Source organism: Dermacentor albipictus, chromosome 4, assembly GCF_038994185.2.
Source record: "Dermacentor albipictus isolate Rhodes 1998 colony chromosome 4, USDA_Dalb.pri_finalv2, whole genome shotgun sequence".
Classification (NCBI taxonomy): domain Eukaryota; kingdom Metazoa; phylum Arthropoda; class Arachnida; order Ixodida; family Ixodidae; genus Dermacentor; species Dermacentor albipictus.
In genome coordinates, this window is record NC_091824.1 from 57,074,521 (window position 1) to 57,086,603 (window position 12,083).

Genomic DNA, 12,083 nt, shown 5'->3' on the forward strand with positions numbered 1-12,083 from the left:
CCCAAACGACAAAGCGCCTCCTCACGGACATACCGTTTCTCCACATCGCACGTGCTTCTCACACCTGCCTTTTTTTTTTTTCTTGATCTGCGAGGAAGGGTTTTAGAGCGCCGCGATATTTCCTTTCCTATAGGGACACTGCCTCCGACTCGCGCGATTGCTCGCTCTTAAATTCGGGAAGAGGGCACGTCGACGAGCTGGCATAACGCGTTGACACGCTAATAAACTATTTGCCGAGTCAATAGCTGCGTCGGCACGGCGAAAAGTACGAGCCCGAGTGGCCGTGACAAAGCGCCACCGGTTCTGGCCCCGCGACGCAGTTGTGTTGCGCTTGAATTAGGATTTACGGCCTCCGCGCGCAGCTGGCCGTCGGCAGCCGAGTGTCGCGAGCCCGTGGCTGGAACTCCGCGGCCGCCTCGCTATACGTCCCTCTTGTGTGTCCTCTAGCACTCGCTATGTCCACATGCTAGATATATGCAGCCTGTTTATTATTACTTTTTGAGCAGTCGTACAGATCATTTAGCAATCACCTCCGGCACATAAAGAAAGACATAAACCAAAATCTGAGGTCTTACGTGCCGAAACGATCATCTGATTATGAGGCACGCCGCAGTGGAGAACGTTCGGTTAATTTTGACCACCTGTGGTGCGTTATCGTGCACCTAACTATAAGTACACGAGCGTTTTCGCATTTCAATTTTATTGAAATGCGGCTGCCGCTGTCGGATATAGAATGCTACTTCTGGTTCTCAGGGTACTGCGCGCGTATAGCGTAGATGAGTTATTGCCACAGCAACAGATATTCTTTAACTTTCTTGCAAAGGTCTAGTGCCACGCGCTAGACAAATAACTTCTTGCGCTGTGGCAGTTTGTGCGCGGTTGTCAGATTAAAGCTGGTGCGAGCGCAGAGAACATCATGGGCCGAGTGGTGTGTTTAAAGACAGTGTCTTTCTTACCGTGTTACCCCCGCTTTCCCGTAGCGCGTATGTGCGTTTCTAGCCTCTTTCCTGGGCCGATCCTGGAGATTGCGCTGTCTAAAAATGTGGGCCGTTCCCCGCGGTTTTCCTGCAGTCTAAATATCTGGACCAATATCGAAGATAGTGCAGTGTAGTGCAGTGAACGAAATTTAAGCAGTCGGTCGCTGTTCCTACTGCGCTCACGCGAAGGGCGACGCGATAAAGTGCCATGCGCTCTGGGTCCGCCACTCTCGCCCCCTAACTCGTTCAGGAAGACACTGTCTTCGATAGGCTTCAACTAGAGGTTGAATCGCGTTCCAACTTTTTGTCTTAGCTAGTGATGTGCCTTTTTGCGTCAATGTTCCAGAACTATGGACTGTACTGCAATAAATCCTGTCACTGCCTATGGCGTTTCGTTTTGTAAAACTATCCGAATTTAGTTTTTCGTCCGGATATGTGTATGTAAAATTAAGTTTTACGTCCTTCCTTTTTCTAAACGTCAACTAAGATTATGGTCAGCTCGTGAGCTATTCGCTTTATTTCTTTTAGCAGGACAGTTGACAAAATACTCGTCGCATCGTTCCGATATAACTCACCCTCCACCTGCCTACGTCACATTTCCGGCAATGCACGCGACGAGCTTCATTCCAACTTGAGATGATTTAAGCTATCCTGACCCCTAGTCGCACTGGAAATTTCTGTCAAATGCATTTGTGCCGAACAATGTTTTGTTGCATCTTCAGAGCAATTAATAAAACACGATATTGAGCGTTTAACTACAGCTATACTCTTGTTATTTTGGAGACTTCGTCTTAGTGATTTCCCTTCAAAATTTTCCCAGCTTCACAATGAAACACTCAAGTAAACAAGTCCGTAAAAATACGAAAAGACGAGCACAAGGAAGATGACGGGACGAGTGCTTGCTAACAACTATAGTTTCTTTATTATTATTCTGGAAGGCAGGCACATACAAACTTTCCAATCAGCAGACATGCACAGAGACAACGGTGGATTGTCCGCACACGTGTGATTCAAACTACCTTATAATATACTCACTTTCGTACACACTTTTTGGAGCTCACCAAATGCATTACTAATGCATTCTGAACCACTTCGTCGAATGTGATAAGCCTGAAGCAGTTGACGAGCCATCGTGTCCCTATTTTTTTTTTCTGGTCATTTTAATCTCGGTAAATTGCCGGGGTGCAAGTCTACTCAGCGCAGTCCATCGGCAAATGGGCGAGTGTCTTATCTCTAATTTAGAGGTCGTGTTGCCGAGAGGAATTATAATTTTATTTGGAGGGTTTTATTTGCCGAAATCACGATATGATGATGAGGCACGCGTAGAGGGGGACCGCAGTTTGATTTTCACCACTTGGGGTTATTTAACGTGCATCTAACTCTAAGTACATGGACGTTCTTTGCCTATTGCGATCATCGAAATGCGGCCGCCGCGCCTGCGATTGAACTTGTCACCCTGAGCTCAGCAGCACAGCGCTATATATGTATTCTATAGTCACTGAGTCCCCATGGCCAGTGACTATAGCCAACGCCATAACCAGTTTTCACATATTTCTGAAGAAAGCTAGATTACTCTAAGAGTTTATTTTATTTTATTTTTTTGCAAATATATGTGGGGAATATTAGGTGCTATGTGCGTAAAAATTGTTTAATGCGTGTGTAAATTAGAAGTTAAATTAAAATTGCTAAACCCTCGTCTTCGGTCCGTTTAGAGGCGTTATAGTATATGAAACGCTTACAAAGGTTCCCCGCACCCCTAAGAGGACTAACAACTATGCATGTATCTCATATTTAGAGGAAACGGAGGCCTTTTTTTTTTAGGTAACGGGTACTGTAAGGTTTAAGTGTGTAGGTTAATTATGTGCTTTGAAAATATTTACTGAACACTCGTCTTCCCACGATTGTTATGCGGTGTACGAGGCGTGTAGTTGGTTTTTCCTTATCTCCTCGGTGAACTATTCAAGGCATGTTGTTTGTGCTATGTCAAAGTAGGCAGCGTGTTTAAAATCATAAATGTTTAATCTGTTTAGGTTAATTACAGCCTTTGTAGAAAGTTGCATTATTCCAGCGTTCCAGCGTTCCAGAGGTGTTATACTGCTGTTATCCGCAATGTCTCTAAGCGTCCTAAAGCAATTGTGTGAGACACCAACTTTCAATTCGGTGAAAAAAAAAGGATTAATGTTAAGTGCTACCCTAAGCGGAAATTTCACGTCCCTGCCTTAGTGGGAAACGCCGCTAATTATAACGGAATCTTAGTTCTTTCAATATTTTCATGCGTCACGGTGGTACGTTATTGCTTTCTCTGGTGCACTCGCTTAACTAAACAAAGGACCTATTCTACATTTTTCGAGTATAAGGGGCACGGTGTGGGTAAGGTGTACGCAAACTTCGAAATGTGTGGGTTTATTGTGGCCTCTGCAATAATTTGCGTTCCGGAGCCTTGCGAGTGTATTCGACTAGTGGCGTAAAGTTTTGGACACTGCCCTGGCATAACTTTGTTTGTTTGTTTTAGCAATAAGTGATTGAGAGCGCATGAACTGCCTTGCAGATATGGCTATTTTATTACAGATGTCCACATTAGTAACGGTGTGCATTTTTCAGTAAGGATGTGGCTCAATCTCCGTCACTTGCTTGTCATTGAAAGCTGGACGTTATAATATATTGTTTTTATATATACTTTTAGCATCACAGGATCAAATATTATCATATGTGGGGAGTTTAACGCACACAACGTAACATGGAGGAGTAATCACTGTGTTGCCCGTGGGAATATCTTTCAATGTGCCGCGGAAAGATGCAATCTGTCAGCATTGAATGATGGATCTGTCTAATTTATGCGAGGATATCGCTACGCCAGATGCATAGACGTAACACTGTGCTCTAATGATCTTGTTACCGACGCTGGGTGGACAACAGACGCAGAAACACGTGGAAGTGATCACTTCCCAATTCTTATATCACATCCGCGTTTGACAAGTACTGCGAAGCGAAGATACGTAGATATAACAAACTGGCAGCCATTTCGTCAACACTTGTCCAGTCGAGTGGATTGTGAAGCTGACGTAAAAAAACTCACATCAGCAATACAAGAAACAATGCAAATGTGTACAAGACAAGTGCCCTTTCCTGACGAGAAGAAAGGGGTTATCCAAGAGCATCGCACGCGAAATGCGAAGGATGTGGGTTCGGTTCCCACCTGCGGCAACTTGTTTTTTCATCCACTTTAATTTCCAATAATGTATCGTTTCTTTATTTTCATTTATAAAGCACAAGTAGTTTCCCCTATGTTGTCCTTGGTGTCAGTGTTTGTTGGCTTCTCATGACTTTCCTGACGAGTACACATAAGTTGATGGAGAATATGAACATTTGAGAGCTGTAAGAAGAAGAGCAGAAATAGCTTATAGCCGGAGTGGAAATATAGAAGCATATTGAAATTCGCTGCAAATCCACTCGGTCATGCGGAGACGACTACAAAAATTAGGGAAAAAAACGGTGGCGTGAATTTCGCAATACGTTCTCTCCGCTGACACCAGTTCCACGAGTATGGATGGCTATTCGTGCATTAAGCGGCCTAGTTGTTCAAACGCAGCCATTTCGTGCTCCTGCAATAGTCAATGATGCTTCAGAATTAGTTATTGCTGAGCAATTCTGCAAAGTTATAACTTGAACAAGCGCGTCTATTACTAGTGGTGAGTTTCAATGTTCGGTTTAAATGGCAAAACAAAGTTCTTGCGGGTTTTCAGTCACAGCTGTTCAATTAGACTACGAATTCTCTATGACGGAGCTAAAATGTGCGCTTGCGTCTTGTAAGACAAATACTGCTGCCGGTCCAGATTTCATTACATGCGGTATGTTGCAAACATGGAACCTAATGGTCGATTGGTACTTTTGGAATTACTCAATGATTTGTGGAAAAATGAGTATGCCCGTGACTCTTGGAAAACGGCACGTGTGATACCTATATTGTAGCCTGGCAAAACACCTCTTTCTCTTGAATCTTTTCGTCCTGTGAGTCTGACGAGGTGTTTATGCAAGGTCATGGAGAAAATGATTGACACTAGGCTGCAATGGCGGTGTGAGCAAAAAGAAGCACTTCTTGATCACATGGCAGGATTTCGAAGGCGGTGATGCGCCATGGATGCAATTACGGATATCGTTACGCATGTTGAACACGAACTAGCTATGGGAAATGTCACAATAGCGGATTTTGTAGACATTAAACGAGCCTTCGACACACTCAGGCATGCTGACATACTGTGTGGCCTGCTAGAACTGGGAGTCTCTGTAAGGGCGCTACGGTGGATATCCAACTTCTTGAATGGCAGGTCAATATTTATTGAAACAAGCGAAAGAAAAAGTTTCACTCGTAAAATATTCAAGAAGTCCCACAAGGCAGTGTCTGAAGTCTGTTTATCGTTAATTGTGTCATGGCGGATTTACCGCGGAGATTTCCACCTGCATTACGCCACTCTTTGTATGCGGATGATGTTTGTGTTTGGGCCTCTGGTTCAAGTACCACACTTGTTCAATCAGCTTTGCAGGAAAGCCTAAACATTGTGGACAAATTCTTAGAGGAAAGATGAATGGAACTGTCTTACATTAAGACGGCTGTGTTGCCTTTCACCAGAGGACATCTAAAGGATCTTCAGCTGTGCCTTGAGGGACAACCTTTAGACATAGTGAAAGAGCATAAATTTCTGGGGCTTATACAAGACAGTCAATTTTCTTGGAATCCTCACATTAAAACCCTCAAAGAACGAATAAACTCATTAATAAATTCTTTTCGCCGCGTAGCAGGCACGATATGGGGACGGTCGGTTTCATCCTTGATAAAAGTACATGATGCACTTATAAGCAAAAGATAGCATATTCTTCACCTGTTCTGCATGGACTCTCCCTTTTACCTGAAGAGAGACTCCAACGATTATTAGCTAGGAGCCTTAGAATATGCTTAGGCGTCCCTCGAGCAACCTCAAGTTCCTTAGTAATTGCAGAGGCACGTCATTCTCCATTTCCTATTATGAGGATGGTTGAAACCTGTCGACGCTACTTTCGCGTTTCAGTGCAGCACAAAAGGCACCCACTAGCAAGAGCACTCATTGAGAGAGACAAGGCGAACATCAATTTGCTGATCCAGGTGCACAAAGATCTACTACCACATCGCGAATTTTGCTTCTCAGATATCTCCTACCCTCCATGGCGACTCGTAGCTCCAAAAATTGAACTTTAGGTTGATGAAATTATTCGCAAACTAGATATGTTTATTGTAGCAGCGCAACAACTGGCGTTGTACCAAATATACTTTCGATATCCTGGCTACATTGAAGTCTATACAGATGGTTCTTGCCAAGCAAATTCTTCTACAGCTGCCTTTGTCGTTTCAGAATGGGAGCAAATACAAACGGTTAAACTATCACACACGACGTCATCAACAACAGCGGAGCTTTTTGCGATACTGTCTTTGTTACGCTAGATAAATTCAATGCAAAAAGGGGAACAATGGGTCATCTTTTGTGGCTCGTAGGCACATTTGTCTTCACTTCGTAGTGGCATCAGCAATTCACAAAACATGGCGTTAGTTAACGAGATACTTAAGGAACTCACAAGAGCAAGTGAAGAAAAGTGCACAGTAACGTTCCAATAGATACCTGACCACTGCAATGTCCCTGGGACTGTTTCAGGAGATAACACAGCTGAACAAGCGCATGCTAATAACGCCACACATGGTCTAACTCTAAAACAAGGCGAATTGCACCGCATACCACGACAGATATCAGCCCGTGGTTGCAAAGTGACATGGTTTGATCGAAACTCGAAATCTTCTTATTTATATCACATTGACCCATCACTTCAATTTAAGATTCCGTCCACAATAAATACAACCAGAGCCTTTGAAACGCTGATTCACCGTCTGCGACTCGGTGCTGCGTACACAAAACACTTTCTACATAAAATTGAAAGAGCTGATAGTGCGCAATGCCTTTGAGGCCACGCTGATGAAGATGTACAGCATCTTCTGCTAGAATTTGCGCTACACGACACACACAGACAACGCTTAGCACCTGATTTGGTGGCATTAGATCGCAGGCCCTTAGCCTCAGAAAGGTCTTAGGTCCTTGGCCAACATACTCATTGCAAAGATGAGCGTTACCGGCCTTTCAAAGATTTCTAGAAGCGAGCAATATTCTCGGGAAGTATTGAGCAGAGTGTTTAAATGTGATAACCGCATTCTATGTTTTTCTTTTATCCGACTTTAGCCACTGAAATGCCTGGTCTTTTGTAATTTCATAAGAATTTAATCCGTGATTTCTAATATGCCCTTATTTTAGTCTAGCTAAGTGACCGGACTTTGTGTTTACTTAGTGCACATATGTGACTGGACTTTGTGTTGCTGTGTTTCTGAGTTGACTTTCAGTTTTAGTGTGGCATTAATCTGCTTACGTGACTGGACTTTGTTTCTTTTATGATTTGGAGTTGTCTTTCAGTTATAGTGTGACATTAGCGTACTTATGTTACCAGAATTTGTGCTGTTATGATTTCACTATTATTATGATTTGTTATTATTTATGATATCCTTATGTGAAAAGGAGTAGCCGGCGACAATGAAGTGCGACAATATCTCCTAAGTACCATATAATAAAGAAATATAGACATACTGTTTAATTTGCAGCGAAGCTGTGTGCGCGACCAAGAGCGTTCGAAAACGCTATATCGTGTTTTCCTTTCTCCCCAGGGAAAAATAAATGATGCCCCAAGTGCGGAGAAAGGTTTAAGTGTGCGGTTTAATTGCAAGAAACTTCGTGGAGATTGTTATAAAGCGTTCGTACATTTTTTTTTCTACAACTCCCTCTTCTCCCTCCTCTTTTCCCCACCGGTTGGCCTTGGCCCGTTGTCTGCTCGGTACTCTACATCCACCGGGGCTCCTATCTCCAGCCCTCCAGAGGTGGTATGGTACAGCGTTTCCGACGGAGCTTGCTTCGGTCATTCTCTCAGGTACCTCGCATAATAGATTGTCTTTAGTAACACCCTGTTCAATTTCTGTCTTGGTACCGTATGACTGCCGCTCAGTGGGCGCTTGTAGCCACTTAGTCCTCTCCTGGCGAGAACTAATTTTCCGAGCTTGATCGCAGGTAATAGCTTGTTTTGGTGTCTACTGTCGAAGCTCCTTCTTCATCTATCTCGCGCGTTGTTACGCTGTCTTGGGGTTCTCATGGAGATTAAGACGTCCTGTGATACCTATAGCTCGTCGTCCGCTGGTAGTCGGGGCTTTTGCTTTGCATCGGCTGAAAACTATGCAAGCCGCAACTATGTCCTTCCGTGTATTTTCATGAGTCATTCTCGTGTATGAGAATTGTTCTAATGTGTCCACTGAGAATTCCAAGGCGCTTTTTCCACCCACCCGAGAAACTCAAGTAGAAGTCCAACCCACGTATTACTGTTTCTACGACGTCATTGCCTATCGCATTATATGGCGTCGAAAACTGTAACTGAAAGGATCCTTGCGCCATTTTTTTTCAGCTCTTGGTTGCGGAAAGCTGGCCCCATTGTCCGATACTATGATTTTCGTAGTCTCGAACATTTCGCCTTTCACGAAGGCGAAAACACAGTCCGGTTCGTCTTCTCTAAATTTCGCCGCGGTCATACAGTGCCCCGCGTCAAGAAGCCGACATTTTCCTGGCGCCTTCGAAATTGTCCGGCGCCGCAGGATCGACTGTTCCCGCGTCTAACAGCCTGCGTTGTGATACTCCTGAGTTAGGTCTGTTTCTACACCTACTTCAATTGCATCTGAAGTTTCGCGCAGCATAATTGCCGCGAAATCCTGTCCCGCCAGTGATCCACTACGCAGCGTATTAGAGCAAGTATCATGTCAGTGAAATGTGTGGCTGCTTTCTGCTGTACTTCCTTCATGAAAATGGTTATAAGACATGCTTGCCTTGTGGGTGACGCCTACAGGTGGCTCGGAAGATGCTAACGACCTGCCTGGGTCGGCGACTTCCTGGCCTCTGCGCCGGTGCTCATTTGATACCTCGATCTCTCTGAGCATCGTCTCAACGCGCACATGGTTTCAGACTTGAACGATTGCGCCAAAATGTAACAAAATGCGCATACCTTGTATAAACCTTTGCTGCTGATTAAACCCTTCCTCTATTTGATTGGTTGTCTATTTTTTTCGCTATATACGAACCATACTCACTCTGAGAGGTCAGCAGAGAATCGGATGAAATTGGAAAGGTAATTAGTCAAGTTAAGTCCCCCTTTTTGCTCTCACTTACCTCTACAGTGTATTAGAGTCGCCTTCGGTACACCAAGACGAGCACGAAGATGCCTTGCCATTATCAAGTGTAACTTGTTCTCTGCCTTGTAGTAATTGCTCCGTGTACCCCATTGTACCCTACCAAGGCCACGTGAAACAGGAGCAAGTGTCTCTGTAGCTGTCCTACTGGCGCGCCGGTCAGGTATCACAAAGCACGACTCGTATTTTTCATTTTCGTGTCCACTAGTTCCAGCTGTTTTGTCCATGGCAAACGTCGATTCAGTACTACTTCGAGGTAGCAATGACTTTTGACAATTTCTAAAGAATACTCGCTGATGCATATCTCGAAATGTTTGCAACGCTGCATAGTAAATTACGGTGCCACTGACTTCCTTCCGGAGAGACTTACTTGACAGTAAAGATGAAAACTGCTCCCCTGCAGTTAATACAGCCTGTAGTGACTGTTGACTAGCTTCAATCGAGGATGTCGATGTTTAGGCGCAAATATCGCCTTCGTATATTCATTACTAGATATCTGGTGGAAGACACAAAGATAACAATGACATTGTTGCATTAAAGAATGTAAGGCTGAGGACGCTTCATTACGGTGCTCCCTTGACAGTGTGTGTTCGGAATTTCTCCCATTCTTCGTTTGTGCAATACCTTCCTGTCTTTCTTTGAGAGAACAGTTATGAGCCTTTCGAGAACGTGAATATGACTATGCCATATGCACGCTTTTTGTCTACACAAGTAGCTAATTTACAATATCCCTTTGCTCTTTCGAGCCCCTACAATGTTCACCAAATCTATGATGAGATGGAACTACTGATATAAGCCTCCACGAAACGAGGATAAGTTTTGAGGCTAGGGTGTGCTTCACGTTATCACTGCCTACATTCATTAATGACATTTTCCATTTCTCAAATGCAGTTTGTGAGGCTTATTGCCCGAAATGATTTGAGAACCATCATGGAACATATTCGAGGCTTTCGCACAGGAACAGTTTTTGGTATCTTCAGTGAGGTTGGTGTTTTCTATTTTCCAGATGTGACTGGAAATGCCTAGTAAAAGTTTTTCCCTGTGCTTTCTTTCACTTCGTTCTCTTTTAGCATCATACATTTGTGGCCAACGCTAGTTGGACCCCTCGGTTCGCCTGCTTTTAGCAAACATGTTGTGTTTCGAAAATCAAGAGCCTCTAGGGCAGCATCCGTTACCCCATCGAGGTATAGGGGGCTATTCTTATCTTCGCAGCGAAAAAAAGTCGTGAGCCTCCCCAATCGACAATATTCGTCTGAATCCAGTGATTCTTATTGTATCCCATCGCGATCTCATCTAGTCGAAGTTTTCTGTGTTGGCAGTTGCACTTGTTTTAACAAGGAGGTGCAAATAACTCCTCCGCTACAGTAATTACATTTGTATATTTCAATATTCTGTGTTCACAATTGTCTGTCCTATGCACAATGATCTTCCAATCATTCACTTAACGATTGAAAATTATGCTTCGACGCAATCCTTTGTCAAGTGTAAGATCCCAGATAATCCAAATTGTAAGATAATCAGTATTGGTCAGCAATATTTAGATACAGGCTAAATACATCCAATCAGCCAACGTTATTTCACAGGCCCTCACTACGCCATCAATTGCAGCCATATTGTGAGCTTGAGACGTAAAAGCTTCAAATTTCTATAATGGAGAGTACACAACTCTACTTCCGTGTTTTGTTGTTGGTTTGTTTGTGCGTGTTCTTTTTTTCTTCATATTTTGATTTTAGGGGGTTTTCTCACTGCGCTTTAACTAGCATCTGCTGAATCCTTTGTTGATTCAAGTGAACGGGTTGGGTGGCCTTCTTGAGGCTGTTGAATCTGCCTTTCGGTACTTCATCCCAGATAAAGTATATCTGAATAGACAATAAAATAAAAGGTGAATTCTGTACGCTTATGTTCTTCTTCTTCTTTATTTTTTCTTCAGTTTTAACGCGAGGGCTCCTAGGTTACTTAGTAAACGTAATTAGCCAGCGGAATGCTGGAGGTGCTTAGTCTGATCAGCCTTCCTGTATGATCTGGTAGGTTTGCCTCAGTGCATTATTCAGCGTCCTTGCAGTATTAATGACGCGCAAGTTGACCACAGGATCAATGTAAGGGCACTCAGAGGCGCTGCTCACCGGAACTCCGTATGTTTGTGTATGTGCGTGCCGAAATGACTGACGTATCGGTAGCCCGGTCTGAAGAGCCTCGTCTTTTCTCTTCTCTTCCTTTCGCCTCGTCGCAGGTGCCAGTGGGTTGCGTCGCCGAGGCCGCCAGACCTACACCCGCTACCAGACCTTGGAGCTGGAAAAAGAGTTCCACACCAACCACTACCTGACACGGCGGCGGAGGATTGAGATGGCGCACGCGCTTTGCCTCACCGAGCGCCAGATCAAGATCTGGTTCCAGAACCGCCGCATGAAGCTCAAGAAGGAGATCCAGGCCATCAAGGAGCTCAACGAGCAGGAACGCCAGGCCCAGGCAGCCAAGGCGCAGCAGGCGGCGGCTGCGCAGGCTTCGGGCGACGCCGGCAAAACGTAAGATCCGACCGGTCTCGCCACGGTCTCTCCGGGCCGCTATATTCCTGGAGGGAGGAACGAGACACAACCCCTTTGTAGACAGGCGGCCCCGTACTACTACTACTACTACTACTACTCCACTACACTCCCACCGCGGCGGCGGCAGCTGGGCGAACGCGCTCCTCGCGAAGGGCCCCTTGGCTGCGATCGCTTCCCCCACCCCACATCCACTGGTTCTCCATATACGTATTACTGTATTACACAGGCTCGCGTGTGCACGCAAAGCGCCGCCAGGCCGGCAATGCGCAC

The 12,083-nt window shown here is 44.7% G+C and overlaps 1 protein-coding gene across 5 annotated transcripts in view; it reads left to right on the plus strand.

Moving 5' to 3' along the window:
- Window positions 1–11,852, plus strand: part of LOC139059100 (homeotic protein ultrabithorax-like) — a 488,317-nt gene extending 476,465 nt beyond the window's left edge. For 2 of the 5 annotated variants that reach the window (XM_070536997.1, XM_070536999.1), the window contains one exon: window positions 11,501–11,852. In XM_070536997.1, the coding sequence (XP_070393098.1) occupies window positions 11,501–11,796 (296 nt within the window). In that variant the 3' untranslated portion in view covers window positions 11,797–11,852. Of the gene's footprint in view, window positions 1–7,910; window positions 7,971–11,500 lie in introns of all 5 variants that reach the window. The other 3 variants (XR_011513907.1, XM_070536998.1, XR_011513906.1) reach the window with 3 other exon arrangements.
- Window positions 11,853–12,083: the final 231 nt, after the last annotated feature.